At 46.2% G+C, this 16,502-nt stretch overlaps 1 protein-coding gene across 1 annotated transcript in view; it reads right to left on the minus strand.

Annotated features, from left to right (window-relative positions):
- LOC132574369 (cytochrome P450 2J4-like) overlaps positions 1 to 16,502 on the minus strand; it is a 45,089-nt gene that overhangs the window by 18,031 nt on the left and 10,556 nt on the right. The window contains exons 3-4 of the mRNA XM_060242732.1: positions 14,095 to 14,244; positions 9,840 to 10,000 (exon numbers count right to left, since the gene is read on the minus strand). Coding sequence (XP_060098715.1) covers positions 9,840 to 10,000; positions 14,095 to 14,244 — 311 coding nt within the window. The remainder of the gene's footprint in view (positions 1 to 9,839; positions 10,001 to 14,094; positions 14,245 to 16,502) is intronic.

The raw sequence follows: 16,502 nt of genomic DNA on the forward strand, positions 1-16,502 counted from the left end.
GTCATCCGCTAAGGCGACCAGGACCATCTTCGTCCCGTGGCCCGGCCGGAAACCAGACTGGGATGGGTCTAGGATAGAAGCGTCATCTAGAAATCTCTGTAGCTGCAACACCACTGCCCTCTCAATAATTTTACCCAAGAATGGTAAATTAGACACTGGTCGATAATATGCCAATTCGGCTGGGTCTGCTGTAGATTTTTTCAGGAGGGGGAGGACCAAGGCCTCTTTTAAAGGTGTTGGAAAATGCCCCTCTAAGAGGGATCTATTTATGATGTCCCGTAAAGGACATCTGAGCTCCCTCTGGCAAGATTTAATCAGCCAAGAGGGGCAAGGGTCCAGATTGCATGTTGTTGGGCGAGCAGCAGAGAGGATTCCATCGACTTCCTCCAGGCTGAGTGGGTCGAAGTGGCCGAGCATTAAATCCGAAGACAGGCGCGAAGCCTCAATTTCACTTACTATATCTAATGTGATAGGCAGGTCTTGGCGGAGTGACGAGATTTTATCTGCAAAGTATTTCGCAAATGCCTCACAGCCTATCTCTAATTCTCTAACATTTGGTTTGCCTTGTGGCAATTTTATAAGGTCCCCAATTACTCTAAACAATTGTGCTGGGCGCGAATTTGCAGATGCAATCTTGGCTGCAAAGTATTCTTTTTTTGCAGCTTTGACTGCCATCTCATATGACTTCATAAACGTTCTATAGGATGTTCTCGTCACTTCGTCCTGAGTATGCCTCCACCGCCTCTCTAGTCGTCTGAGCCCTTGTTTCAGCTGGCGCAACTCCAAGGTATACCATGGAGCCAGCCTCACACGAGGGCGCAGAGGGCGTCGAGGTGCAATTTCGTCAATGGCCCTGGATAGTTGGCCTTGCCAGGCTTCCACCAGGTCATCGAGGGAATTGCCAGTGGGCCAGGGATCCCTCAGGGCTGTTTGGAACCGTTCCGGGTCCATCAAGCCCCGAGGGCGAGCCAAAATATGCTCTCCGCCCATACAGGGTTGGGGCGACATCTCCATACGGGCCTTAAGGGCTAGGTGATCCGACCATGGAACCGCTTCAACCACGATATCGTTCACTGAAATCCCAGACGCAAAGATCAGGTCTAATGTGTGTCCGGCCTGATGCGTGGGTGTTGTGACAAATTGAGAGAGCCCTAGTGTCGCCATGGAAGACACCAGGTCCATCGCCTGAGTGGAGGCCGTGTCGTCGGCATGGACATTGAAGTCTCCCAGAACCATAAGCCCCGGGTACTCCAATGCCCAGCCCGCCACTGCCTCCAATAGTGATGGTAAGGCACTGGCTGGTGCGTTAGGCGGATTGTACACCAGCCAGATCGCCAACCCCTCTCCAACATCCCACGTCAGACCAGCATATTCAATGCCATCGATCTTTGGGGCCAGGAGGGCCCGAAAGGAGTAACCCTCCTGTATGAACAATGCCACCCCTCCCCCCCGCCCATTACTTCGTGACAGGTGAAAGACCGAGTAACCTGGGGGGGCGTCATCTGGGAGAGAGCTACTGTCTCTCCATCCCGCACCCAGGTCTCGGTCACGCAAGCCAGGTCCACATCCTGCTGGAGGAAAAACTCCTTGAGGGTCGAGGTCTTATTATTAATGGACCTGGCGTTGCATAACACCAGTGACAGAGATGAGCATTTCCTCTTGGACCCACTACCTACCACCGTTGGGATGGGAAGTAGACTGGAAGGTGGCCGAGCACTGTTTTGTCTCTGTCTCCTTCCCTTATATGTCAATCTATTCCCACCATCATATCTTCCCCTCCCCAGGAGCACTGGAATCCCCTGGGCCAACATCTGCACCAGCCTGGAGTGAGCTCTCAGTATAGCCCCCTTGCAATTTATCTCCAAATTATCCCCACCTGCTGTTCACTTTATCCCCCCCTGCCAAGGGGGGGTTCCCCTGGTTTTGCAGGCTCCTCCCTGCCACCTGCCAGCTGGCCAGCAGGAGAAGCCCTATCCCACAAGCCACCATGTGCCTTTCCACCTCAGAAGGCCTGGAAGAAGCTTGGAAATTCCTTGTGTTTTGGAAGGTGTGTGCGCCTTTAAATCTCAGCTAGAGGAAGCTGTATGGGGGCAGGCAGAGCAACATGGGTCTTCCTGGTGAATATTTGAGGCTGTGAGAAAGGAAGGTGCACAGTCTCTCTGTTTGTTTTGCATTCATTTCAGAAGCTGTTCACATGGTAAAATAGATAGTGAAGAGTAAACTAGAACCTATTGTTTCCCAGTGTTAGTCTGAAGAACTTGGCTGAATTACAACAGATGGTTACATTCAACATCTCCCATGAGTAAATTGACTCAGTGAGATCACACAAGTGTGGGTTTGCAAAACTGCGTTTATTTAAATTGCCCCAGTGAGATCACAAAAGTGTGGGCTTGCAAAACTGTGTTTATTTTGTCTGGATGTGTGTCTGTGTTCAGTTTCATTTAGTGGAAGTGCAGCTGCTGAGGGTCAAGGAAATGATGACTGTATTCAGGGGAACTGCACTGCTGTATTTTTATTTATTTATTTTATGGAATGGGAACGTTTTGTGGCTCCATCCCCAAAGTCCCCAGATATTTTCTGAGTTGGGTCTGGCAACCCTACGAAACACAGCTAGAAGAAGCTGCCATTTTTAGGAGATAGTTAGGTGGACTACATGGCTTGACTGATGAGTGATTTTTCACATCTAAACAGAAAGCAGGGACAAATCACAGCTACCTTTGACCTCTGGTGGGAGGCATTCTCCTCTGCCATTGGCAGTTCTTTTCCTGCCTTCTACAGGGAGCGAGGTGATATTTGGAAATGTTGCAATGCTTATAGGGCAGCTTTCCCCTCAGGATTCTCTACCTTTTGTAGTGCTCTTTTTCCTTTCCTTACCATGTCAAGTTGTTTTGACAAAAAAATCCTCTCTCATTTTGTCCCGATTATGTCAACTGAGACAATGGCTAAGAGAAGATCATCCATATCAGAATGTGAAACCATAGGGTACTTGCCTCCAGCTCTGAGGTTTGTCACTGAGTCCATGGAAATGCCAGAGTGTACTGGACAGGACCAACAATCAACTTAATCCAGTATAAGACTACTGCTATTGGCACAAGATGGCAGAGCGAGTCATTCCCCTCAGTTGTGATTCACCTATCCCCACCCTTAGGCTGGGGAAATTTGATAGGAAGTGTGGCCCAAGATCTGGTCACTGGAGTCACAGCAGTCATTTAGAGGGGGAAATACCTTAAGACAGCCCAGCTAGCCAGCCAGCCGGCTCAAGAATCCTGCACAATTCAGCCACCTGGAGGTCACAAAGACAGTGGTGGCTGCGCAATCCTTGGACAGCCAGCAGAGACGAGCAAAACTAACTACCCATCTTCATAAGGCAGACAAAAGATCCTAGTACAGTGATTCTGACTAGGGACTCAGGAGGAGGGCAGAATTATTGCAAGGAGTCAGAATCCATAAGTGCATTAAGTATTGTTATTTTGATCTTTTTGTCATTGAGAAAATATATAACCAGGTCTGGTGCTAGGGATTCTAGCGCCCCAGGCTGAGTCCTGTGTCCCTGTCCCCTCGTGGGGTCTTCTCTAGATGACAGCCCTTCAAGTACTTGAAGATGGTGATCATATCACCTCTGAGCTGCCTCCTCTCCAGGCTAAACATGCCCAGCTCCTTCAACCTTTCCTCATAAGACTTGGTCTCCAGACCCCTCACCATCTCCGTCGCTCTCCTCTGGACCCATTCCAGCTTGTCTATATCCTTCTTAAAATGTGGTGCCCAAAACTGAACACAGTATAGCAACAACAAGAAGTTTATTTTAAGTGCTCTATAACAAGAAGTGGATAATAAAACAGTGCAACAGTGCATAAAGAAACAGTAAAGGTTGGCGCAAATAAATAAAAGCCCTGATGAGTCTGACTAGATGTTTCCTGCTATTAATATCAAAAACTCACTATTCCCCTTGGGTAAGGGATCTCTTCCTTCAGTTATGGCCTTCTCTCCAGACTGAAGTCCTTCCAAAGAGAGAACACACCCTGTCTGTGGCTTGGCATTTTATGTTTTCCTCCCAGGCCACACCCATATGGGCAAGTTTTCCCTCCAAAGTTGCTTTCATCTAATCAGAGGGACAGAAGGGATCCTGGGAGCATAGGACCACTTAGTCACTCCTACACAGGCTTCTCTGGAGCCTGTAGGGGACACTAGACTAGAATTGTGACAGGGTCTCACCCAGTGAAGGGCTCCAGCACTCTCATTGAGTTGGTAGTTAAACAGGGAAGATCTTCCTAAGAAAATTATAGTTTGGGCAGAGCTTTTCTACCTCATAAGGTAGTTCCACCTCCTTCCTGTCTGATAATTTCAGTACTCAGTTTCTGTCCCCTGAAATGAATTGCATGCATACAGCATACCAGGGGTTTGCAGCCTTTTAGATGATATTGGATTTATATCCCACCCTATACTCTGAATCTCAGAGTCTCAGAGCAGTCACAATCTCCTGTACCTTCCCCACCCCCACAACAGGCGCCCTGTGAGGTAGGTGGGGCTGAGAGAGCTCTTACAGCAGCTGCCCATTCAAGGACAACTCCTGCGAAAGCTATGGCTGACCCAAGGCCATTGCAGCGGCTGCAAGTGGAGGATTGGGGAATCAGACCCAGTTCTCCCAGATAAGAGTCTGCACACTTAACCACTACACCAAACTGGCTCTCCTTTTGAGTATGAGGAATCTTCAAATCATAAAAAAGTATACATGCAGATCCCCGAGTTGATAATAGTTGTATGTAACCATTGGTTATGTATTGGTTATGTATTGGGCCAGCACGTGGGAGTCAGCGAAGTAGGCGGCTGCCTGGGGCATCACTTCGCCGCAGGGGCGGGGGGGCAGGGCAGGCACCACCTCCCCATCCCCGCTGACCCAAACGCAGCCTCTTTGCCAGCTCCCTTTGAAGCAGGAGAGGGCTGGGCTGAGCACTTGCGTGAAGCACGCGCAGTCTGATGGTGTCATCGAGCCATGCACATTTCACACGAGTGCTCAGTCCAGCTCTCTCCCACTTCAAAGGGAGCCAGAAGAGGCCAGGCCCTTCTTTCTTCCCCTGGAGGACTCCTTTCAGACCTCCGAGCAACTGGCTCTTGTCTGCTTCCTTCTCTCTCTCTCTCTCTCTCTCTCTCTCTCTCTCTCTCTCTCTCTTCCCTTCTTCATCTCAGCTTGCTTTGCAAGGCTTGCTCAATCACACAGGAGCTAATTAAAAATCTTTAATTGTGTTTGTCCGTGTCCTTTATAAATCTACCTAATCTTAAATAGGTACACACACTTGGCCCAACAAGGTCTCATTTATGTCAGAGTCAGCCCTCATAACAAATGAGTTTGATACCCCTGCCTTAAATTGATGGAACCAGGCTGCTGGCGCTTAAAATAAAAAAAATGGCAGAGCAGTTTTTAAACTAAATCTTGGGGGAAAGCCGACAGGAGATGAAATGTCTCTGGTTCAGGAGGACTCATCTCAAAGAGATGAAGGGTTGGCTGCTATTTTTCTACCGGGTAACGGACCAGAGTTGTCCACTGTGATGGTGACAAACAATATGGACTGTCTGCCAGAGTGTCGAGGCGGCAGGAGGAAGGTGGCGGGCCTAGCTTGCCTGGGAAATTATAGATGTTTGTACGCAAATGCTAGAAGTGTTCGAAGTAAAATTGGTGAATTGGAATGTTTAGTGTTGGGAGAAAACATAGACATTGTGGGAATTTCAGAAACTTGGTGGAATGTGGAGAATCAGTGGGATACGGTGATTCCTGGATATAAGTTATATCGGAAGGATAGGGAAGGAAGGGTTGGAGGTGGCGTGGCTCTTTATGTCAGAGAGGATATACGGTCCAGTAAGACTGAGGTCAGAGAATTAGATTCACTTTTAGAAATGCTTTGGGCTGAAATAGAGGGCCCAAAAGGAAATTTAACTATGGGAGTTTGTTATCGCCCACCAAATCAAAAGAGAGAGGACGATTATAATATGATGAAAGGCTTAAAGATAGCGGCTAAACATAAAAACTGTGTCGTAATAGGTGATTTTAACTACCTGCAGATTGATTGGGTCAATATGTGTTCTGGTAGAGAGAAAGAGACTGAGCTTCTTGATGCTCTCAATGACTGTGCTATGGAGCAGATGGTCTCAGAACCTACCAGGGGTGGGGCGATCCTGGATTTAGTCCTAAGTAATGCCCAAGACTTGGTGAGAGATGTAAAAGTGATTGCGCCGCTTGGGAGCAGTGACCATAATGTTATTGATTTCACTGTTTGTATAAACAGGGAGTTGCCCAAAAAGTCCGCCACAACCACATTTAACTTTAAAAGGGGTAAATACACTGAGATGAGGAAGCATGTGAGGAAGAAACTGAAAGGAAAGGTAAATATGGTCAAAACCCTTGGGGAAGCTTGGACACTATTTAAAACTATAATCCTAGAAGCTCAAATAAAAAACATACCACGAGTTAGGAAAGGCACAAACAGGCATAAGAAAAGGCCTGCATGGTTAACAAACAAAGTAATGGAAGCTGTAAAAGGTAAGCGGTGGAAAACCAGTCCAAGTGAGATTAGTAAAAGGGAACACAGGCTGTGGCAAATCAAATGCAAGACTGTGATCAGGCAGGCAAAAAGGGACTATGAGGAGCATATTGCAAAAAACATAAAGACCAACAATAAAAATTTCTTCAAATATATTAGAAGTAGGAAACCAGCCAGGGAGGCAGTGAGGCCCTTGGATGACCATGGGGTAAAAGGATTACTGAAGGAGGAGAGGGAAATGGCTGAGAAGCTAAATGAATTTTTTGCCTCCGTCTTCACTGTAGAAGACGAGAACTTTTTGCCCGCCCCAGAACCACTAATTTTGGAAGGGGTGTTGAAAGACCTGAGTCAGATTGAGGTGACAAATGAGGAGGTCCTACAACTGATAGACAAATTAAAAACTAATAAGTCACCGGGTCCGGATGGCATACATCCGAGAGTTCTGAAGGAACTCAAAGTTGAACTTGTGGATCTTCTAACAAAAATCTGTAATCTTTCATTGAAATCTGCCTCCATTCCTGAGGACTGGAAGGTAGCAAATGTCACCCCCATCTTTAAAAAAGGTTCCAGAGGAGATCCCGGAAATTACAGGCCAGTCAGTCTGACTTCAATACCGGGAAAGTTGGTAGAAACCATTATCAAGGACAGAATGAGTAGACACATTGATGAACATGGGTTATTGAGGAAGACTCAGCATGGGTTCTGCAAGGGAAGATCTTGCCTCACTAACCTGTTGCATTTCTTTGAGGGGGTGAACAAACATGTGGACAAAGGAGACCCGATAGATGTTGTTTACCTTGACTTCCAGAAAGCTTTTGATAAAGTTCCTCATCAAAGGCTCCTTAGAAAGCTTGAGAATCATGGAGTAAAAGGACAGGTCCTCTTGTGGATCAAAAACTGGCTGAGTAATAGGAAGCAGAGAGTGAGTATAAATGGGCAGTCTTCGCAGTGGAGGACGGTAAGCAGTGGGGTGCCACAGGGCTCGGTACTGGGTCCCATGCTCTTTAACTTGTTCATAAATGATTTAGAGTTGGGAGTGAGCAGTGAAGTGGCCAAGTTTGCGGATGACACTAAATTGTTCAGGGTGGTGAGAACCAGAGAGGATTGTGAGGAACTCCAAAGGGATCTGTTGAGGCTGGGTGAGTGGGCGTCAACGTGGCAGATGCGGTTCAATGTGGCCAAGTGCAAAGTAATGTACATTGGGGCTAAGAATCCCAGCTACAAATACAAGTTGATGGGGTGTGAACTGGCAGAGACTGATCAAGAGAGAGATCTTGGGGTCATGATAGATAACTCACTGAAAGTGTCAAGACAGTGTGCGTTTGCAATAAAAAAGGCCAATGCCATGCTGGGAATTATTAGGAAGGGAATTGAAAACAAATCAGCCAGTATCATAATGCCCCTGTATAAATCGATGGTGCGGTCTCATTTGGAGTACTGTGTGCAGTTCTGGTCGCCGCACCTCAAAAAGGATATTATAGCTTTAGAGAAGGTGCAGAGAAGGGCAACTAGAATGATTAAAGGGCTGGAGCACTTTCCCTATGAAGAAAGGTTGAAACGCTTGGGACTCTTTAGCTTGGAGAAACGTCGACTGCGGGGTGACATGATAGAGGTTTACAAGATAATGCATGGAATGGAGAAAGTAGAGAAAGAAGTACTTTTCTCCCTTTCTCACAATACAAGAACTCGTGGGCATTCGATGAAATTGCTGAGCAGACAGGTTAAAACGGATAAAAGGAAGTACTTCTTCACCCAAAGGGTGATTAACGTGTGGAATTCACTGCCACAGGAGGTGGTGGCGGCCACAAGTATAGCCACCTTCAAGAGGGGTTTAGATAAAAATATGGAGCACAGGTCCATCAGTGGCTATTAGCCACAGTGTATGTGTGTATATAACATTTTTTGCCACTGTGTGACACAGAGTGTTGGACTTGATGGGCCGTTGGCCTGATCCAACATGGCTTCTCTTATGTTCTTATGTTGTTATGACTTACCTTCCCAATTTTGAAAAGGAGAAAAAAATCCTTTTTGCATCCGCGGTGGGCTGTAGATAATCGATGCTATGGACTGGTTTGAGCTGGGAGCTCTTGGTAGATATGAGTATCGCTTAATTAGACCTCACTCTGACTCTCCTGCGTTTTATGGCTCCTTGATCCTTTTTAAAAAATATATTTTGCCTGCATAAGGGTGTGTCTAATGAGAAAGCCACTCATTTTATATGACGAGGTGGGTTGTAGTCCAAGAATTCTGCTGCTATAAAATTTTATAGTTTTTTGAACTGTTAGTAGGCTCTTAATTTTTGCAGGTAGAGATTATACCTTGCATAGGTTTTGAAAGGAAAGTTCATAGCGGAAGGCTTGCAGAAACAGGTTTTATTTTTATTATTAATTTATTATTAAATGAGGGATGTTGCAGCTGTCAGAGGCAAAGCAGCATTTGGTGTCTCCTTCCGTGACTCCTAAGAGCCCCATGGTGCAGAGTGTGGAAGCTGCAGTAATGCAGTCCAAACTCTCTGCTCATGACCTGAGTTCGATCCCCGGCGGTAGCTGGGTTTTCAGGTAGCCGGCTCGTGGTTGACTCAGCCTTCCATCCTTCCGAGGTGGGTAAAATGAGTACCCAGCTTGCTGGGGGGAAAGTGTAGATGACCGGGGAAGGCAATGGCAAACCACCCCATAAAAAAGTCTGCCGTGAAAACGTTGTGAAAGCAACTTCACCCCAGAGTCGGAGACGACTGGTGCTTGCACAGGGGACCTTTCCTTTCCTATTCCCTCCTTGACTCCTAGGGCATTGACGTCCCTTCATTTCTCAAGCTGTAGCCTGCTGCCCCCAATATTAGCCCAGGCATTTGCTGCAGCGTCTCTTAGGAATGCAATGCCATGAAATAAAAGCTGCTCAGCTCCTGTCAAGTAGTAAGTGATGTGAAGGAAAGACCTGTGCTATCTCACGCCAGAAGATAATATTCTGCATCAGGTGGTAGACAGTAACAGGAACACAATCTACTTGATTGCCAAATTTATACCTAGCATAGTTCCTTTTCATAAATAACTTACAATTTTTAAAATCATTGCTTAAGATCATCTGCTCATAGGAGTTCTGAAAAATAAAAAAGAAGTAAGTAAGAAAGAAAGACCTCTCTGCCTGTGACCCTGGAGAGCTGATGCCTGTCTGACCTCGAGAGACCAACATACTGATTGGACAAAAGGCAGTTTCATATGTAAAACTGCTCTCCCAGCACTATTTTACCATCCATGTAATGAGATGCACTAATCTCTTCCCAAGACAACAGCAAAGCAAAAGACTACTCACAAGATGAAAGAAGGTACCTCCAATTTTTTCAATGCGTTCAAGGGCATGCATCAGCTTGAGGAATTCTTCATCATCAACAGAATACCGATGTCCAAAAACCAGAGCACAGATCACATTGCTGACTGAATTAAAGATGGGTAATGAAGGGTCAAGAGGCTGCCCTGCAAACCAAGAGATAAGCAAAATGTTAACAATACTTTTGACTCCCTTGTTAATATGGAGAATTAAATTTCTTAGACAGGGAACAACTGGACTTGAGATGGCCTCTCTTCATTCCACCTTCCCCACCCCCACCACCTCTGTGGTGTTAGATAAAGATTCAGCCCTGTTGAGTGCTGATGAAATGGTTCTCTTGTCAATAAACCAAGACAGTTGTGACGGAATCGAAGGGTTAATGTAGTAGCTGAGGACTCAAAGAGCACTGAGTCATGTGACCCGAGGGTGGGGGCCAGGTGTGCTCAGAACTCTCAGGTCTTGAGTGACAGTTAACGGCTGAGGGGTTAACTGTCAGAAAAACAGGAAGAAACAGTTAGTTGGAGACAGAGTGATGTGAAGGAGACTTCTTGGGGAGTGAAGCTCTCGGTGCGCTCTGTGAAATCAGCCAGGTGGCTGTGTGGGGCATATCTCTTAGTCACGGGTGCCCTTTAAGAAAGAGGAGGGTGACAAGAGAGTGTCAAGGTGGAAGACATTAGTGGTCACAGACATATTTTACATTGCTCCTAAAAACTTATAAGGTGGCTAAGGCAGAGCCGCGGGTCTGGGGGAGTCGGGAGACTGTCACACCAGTTGACTCGAGGGACCAGACACTTAAAGCCCAAGAGCCAGCCTGAGTAAAGGTTTGGAGAGGGAATAATATAAGGACTGTGAACCCTGAAAAGCATCAGTGCCCTACTGAAGGTGTGGAGAAACGCCATCTTAGTTAATGGTGGTGCTTGGTTGGGAGGGAACATGAAACTGCTAAGGCAGGCTTTGTGGCCTAGCCTTCCCTTCACTCCCTCCTCCTTTCCGGAGTTAAACCATCAACTCCAGGGGGGAAGCCTCCCAGAGGGGCAGGAAGTTCTTTTTTATTATTGGAGTGAGGCAGGAAAAGGTCAGTTCTCGGCTGGCCCTCAAGGAGAGAGGTTGTCAGTCTGTGGGCTTCTGACTGTGGGAGAGGCCTTCTCAAGAAGGAGAGGACTCCAGGCAGCCAGACCGAGGAAATCATCCACAAGGCAGGGCAAGTTTAGACCAGGGACGGGAGGATGCATTTAAATCCACCTTTTATTTGTCCTTCTGGTTGCTGTTCAGGTGCTGTGCTAAACTGTTACATGCAACTGCTTTCGTTTTTTTCCTTTCCTTTTCTTTTTCTCTTCTAATTAAATATTTTTACTGTTTTGAATGCTGGCAGTCAAACTTTGTACCACATAGATCCCCAACCGCTTTAGACCACGCTGCTTTAGGAAGAGGGCCCCGGGGAAAGGGGGAAGGCATGTAGTTGGATAAGGTGCCAATCCTCCAGAGGTCCCCCGAAGAAGTGCTGTGGTCTCTGTGATACCCAAGTACAGGGTGGCAGAGGACCTTGAGGCCTGGCCTCAGAGCTGGAGAGGGGTATTGGGAGTCCTGTTCCTCTCAATCCGAACCCCTAGATTGAGCAGGTGGTGGCAGCGAGCCCAAGTGGCCAGAGGAGAAATAGCTCCCTCCAAAAAGGGGAACGGGGTCTGGTAGGCAAACCAGGGCCGTTCCATCACAGAAGGTGTCAAGCCTACAGCCTGTATATAAACTTATTCATAGAAGACACCAACTATCCTCTGTATAAATATCACATCCCCCAGTTCAAGCTTATCTGTAAATAAAGTACGGTGGTTTATTGTTACGATCTCCGGTGCCTGAGTCTTTGGGGGAAGACATCTAATCAGTAGTAACCCCCTCCTAGCCATCAACAAGACCCCCGAAGTGACTAATATCCTTATACATCCTTTGTCTCAGAAAAAAAGGCTGGCAACAGGCGGTCATCGCCATAATAGGTTATAACAGATGAGACAGATGCAGACTAATTTTGATAACTTATATAAGCAGGAGAAGTTAGCATTAATTACTCAGGTTGGAGAAGGTATTGGCTTTTGTAAAGCTTTCTAAGAAATATTAATCCCCCTCAGATGGACATCTCACTGAACACTGTAAATCTTCTAACTATCTAGGGATACTTTTTAATGGATAACGTAGTTGGAGAATTTGTTACAGGCTCATAAACTATTCAGCAAATTATGAGGGTTTTTTTTTAAATCCCGAAGGAGGTCAGCCAGTAGATCCTGCCCTTAAAATTTATGTGAGGAAAACACTTGCACAACTTGGTTATTGGGAAATGAGATAACTGTAATAATAGGAGAATGTGTGTATCGGTCTGCACATCCATGTATCTAGGGAAGGCATAAGTCTTTGCAAAATAAAGTTAGGGGGCTCACCGCAGACCACTGGCTTCAGAATAATCATGAGAATTGTGGTGCTAAAAATGAAGGATGATCTTCAGAACACATCCCTAATACTTTTTGGAATGGAAGCTATGGAAGAAGAATTCTAGAACAGTTGTTGTAGCGCAGTAAAAAGTTACAGTCCTGAGATTCCTTAAAAACTAACTTAAAAAGATTGGCATTGGGGGAGGGCAGCAGTGGGAGGGCTTCTGGAGTTCTGGCACTACTGGTGGACCTCCTGATGGCATTTTGGTTTTGGCCACTATGTGACACAGAGTGTTGGATTGGATTTTTCATTTCATTTCATTTCATTTCATTTTTCATTTCATTTTATTTGATTTATATCCCGCCCTACCCCACCAAAGCGGGCTCAGGGCGGCTCACAGCATAAAAGTTCTAACAATAAAATTCAGAATTAAAATGCAATAATAATTTACATAATTAAAACAACTAATATATCGATACTTCAATCAATGTCAGTGACCAGAGCTTTTTCCCTGGGGAAACACCTAATCGCGGAAACATTTAAATAATAAAAAAGCATCTAAAAGTTCATGAGGGGCACCAGGGAAAGAGAAGAGGAGATTGGATTTATAACCCATCCTTCACTCGGAGTCTCAGAGTGGCTTACAATTTCCTTTCCCTTCCCCTCCCCACAACAGACATCCTGTGAGGTAGCTAAGGCTGAGAGAGCCCTGACAGAAACTGCTGTTGAGACCAGGGCTCTGAGAGAGCTTGTGGCTGACTCAAGATCACACCAGCAGGTTCATGTGGAGAAGTGGGGAATCAAACCCATTTCTCCCAGATTTAAGAGTCTGTGGTCTTAACCACTACACCAGACTGGTAAACGTAGTCTTTGATCCAACCAAGTATGTCAAAACACAGTTGCTTCTCTGCCTCTCCCCATACGAGCCCCGAAGGCAGCTATGATCTGCCAAACAACATCTTCTGATTATCCCTGGCCCAAGGGACATCCATCTTGCCTCGACCAGGGCCAGGGCCTTTTCAGCCCTGGCCCCATCCTGGTGCAATCAGCTCCCTGTGGAGATACGGGCCCTACCAGATTTGTTACTTATCCATAGGGCTTGTAAGACGGAGCTGTTCCACCAGGCGTTTGATTGAGGCAGGCAGACTCCCTTTGCTCTGTTGCCTACACCATCGGCTATCCTCCTCCACAGTGATCTGAAATATTGTATCTGGGCCACTGACTATACTCCAACCTGCACCATGAGCCTGCCCGCCTTTGTCATATTGTATTGTGTTATGTTGCTGTTTTAACTGTATTTTATTGGTTTTATTGTATTGTATTTGCTTGGTTTATCTGTATGTAATCTGCCCTGAGCCTGTTTGGGAAAGGACTGAATATAAATTAACCGAATAAACAAACAAATAAATAAAGTCATCATTCAGTGTTAGGCACTAAAAGCAAGATCTGAAAAAGATGGTAACATGTCTAAAGTTTGGAAACTGCTTTAAAGTAGAGGTAAGTCTTTAGGGCATGAAGAAGATTTTGGATTTATATCCCGCCATGACAATAATATTGTTTCAAAGAATTCTGTGTGTTTCTCCTTCATTTACCTCTTGAGAGTTCTGGCACTTCTTTTTTCGGAGGCGGGAAGGCCCTGGATGGAACACTGGCCTGACTCAACAAGGCTTCTCTTATGTTCTTATGTTTGAACAGTTTGAAGCACCCAGAAGAGGCAGCACTAAACTAGTTTACACATCCAAGAAGAAATGTATCAGAATACAACCTTCACAAAGGATTTCTTTAGAGCAGGACATGCCACCCCCATCCCAGTAAAACATACCCTTTGCACGTGCAAACGTCTCCACAAGTTGATGAGCCTCATCTTCTATTTGGCTCTCCATACTCTTCTTTCCCATCCCCAGCTTCCGCATGGTAACTATCCCAAACTTCCTCTGCTGCTTCCAGTTGTGACCATTAGAGAATACGATACCTGAGGCCATCAAAAACCAACAAGACATTATACCTGGTTGAAATTCATCTCAACAATGATTTTAAGTTATCAGCCTAGCAATGGTGAACTCTCACATTGTTCACGTGTAAGCATTCAAGAGCTACCTCCTGTGTAAGGATTCTGATGAAGAATCAGTCTCTACCTGATACAATGGGCTGTGGCATACATTTCAGAATTCAGAACATGCCCATTGGGAGGAAATCTCAGAATGCTATTTGTCAGCAGAGGAAACATCTGAGAGGTGGCATTGTGAACCTCCAACTTTGGGAAACCCTTGGAGAGGAGTCAGAACACCAAGTCTTGTGACCCTTCCTCCCAGGGGAGTGGGACACTTCTCAAGAAGTTGCAAGGGAGGGGGCACACTAACTCTCAGACAAGAGCTGTTATTTGGGTTCCCTTTCAAATTTCAGTTGGGAACCAGTCTTTTGGCCATAAAACATCACTTGGGTGTACATTGTGTACTCATCGGTCCTGCCAGATGTAAATCCTGAAAACAAACACTGGAATCATACAGCCAGCTAGATGACTCTCCATTATCATCTCCAGTGTCCTTTTCTTGTAACACTTCTACTGTCCTTGCCTCTCCTTTATTTAATCCCCTTCTACCTGGTATATCTGAACTGATGATGGCAGGGAGAGAAACTGTCTGCAGAAGAGGAGGGTGGCAGAAACCATTGGGGGGGCGTGTTTTCTTCCACTATGTAAATAAATGTATTCATATTAACATATTAATTCAGATCCAGTAAACAGCTGCCTCACAACTATTTCTACCTTTCAGCAACTTTTGATACTTTCGGGGCTTCTCAAAACCCACCAGTTTTCCCATGGACCATCCTTGGATCACAAAAGTCTAAAGTGTCATTTTTAAAAATTTTAAAAGTTCATTGGGCAGAATGATACCATCCCTGTCCAGAAGGCACACCATTTTCTGACAGTTCAATCCATTGCTGCAATTCTTTTGGAACCCTATAAATCTGTCTCACAGGGTTTCAGGATCCACACAGAGGAACATGAGAAGAGCCATTAGGGGTGCCAGACTCTGGGTGGGATGTGGAAATCCCTAAGAATAATAGCTCATCTCCAGATGACAGAGATAGTTCCCCTGAAGAAAATGGCTGCTTTGGAGGATGGACTCTTTTGGCATTGTATTCCCAGTGAGGTCCCTGTCCTTCCCAGGCTCGATCCCCAGATCTTCAGGAGTTTCGCAGCCTGGGTCTCGTAGCCCTTCCTCCACCACCTGCTCATGGCCAGCAGGGACCAGGCAACCTTAGTTTTGTTGGATCAGCTTAATGATCCATGTCGCACAGCATTCTGGTTCACACAATGGCTGACCAGTTGCCCTGGAGGGGGCCAAGCAAAGAGGGCCCAGAGGCCAAGGCCCTCCCCTGCTGCTCTCTCCCAGCACTGGGATTCAGAAGCTTGCTGCCTCTGAAGATGTTGACTTTCTTCATTCTCCATGGCTAGTAGTCATTGATTAACTTCGTGATGCCCTAGCTCCGGTACTTAACATCTGTGAGGGTCAGCAGGCTGGACTGAGGAGGAGCAAGGGGGTTCATAAATGACCTGGAACTAGGAGTGAATAATGAAGTGGCCAAGTTGGCAGATGACACAAAATTATTCCGGATGCAGGGAACAGAACAAGGCTCTGTATGTGACTTTTGTCGACCTTACCAAAGCTTTCGATACCGTTAGCAGGAAAGGCCTGTGGCAAATCTTGGAACGTTTAGGATGTCCCCCAAGGTTCCTCAGCATGATCATCCAGCTACACGAAGACCAGCGAGGCCAAGTCAGACACTGCAACGACCTCTCGGAGACCTTCCCAATAGGCACAGGTGTAAAGCATGATGCTTCAAAGAGCCGCAGTAGATCTAGATGATGACGATGGTGTCTACATCCGCTATCGCACCGATGGCAGCCTGTTCAACCTGAGGCGACTAAAGGCCCACTCCAAGACAATGGAAAAACTCATCCGAGAGCTACTGTTTGCTGATGATGCTGCACTCGTCTCCCACTCGGTATCAGCTCTGCAGCATATGACGTCCTGCTTTGCAGAGGCTGCCAAGCTATTCGGCCTAGAAGTTAGTCTGAAGAAGACAGAAGTTCTCCACCAGCCTGCACCCCAGGAAGATTATCACCCTCCCTGCATCACTGTGGGTGAATCAGTTCTGAAGACAGTCCAGCAGTTCAGCTACCTGGGGTGCATCATCTCCTCAGATGCTAAGATCGACAAGGAGATC

Source organism: Heteronotia binoei, chromosome 6 (genome assembly GCF_032191835.1).
Source record: "Heteronotia binoei isolate CCM8104 ecotype False Entrance Well chromosome 6, APGP_CSIRO_Hbin_v1, whole genome shotgun sequence".
Taxonomy (NCBI): domain Eukaryota; kingdom Metazoa; phylum Chordata; class Lepidosauria; order Squamata; family Gekkonidae; genus Heteronotia; species Heteronotia binoei.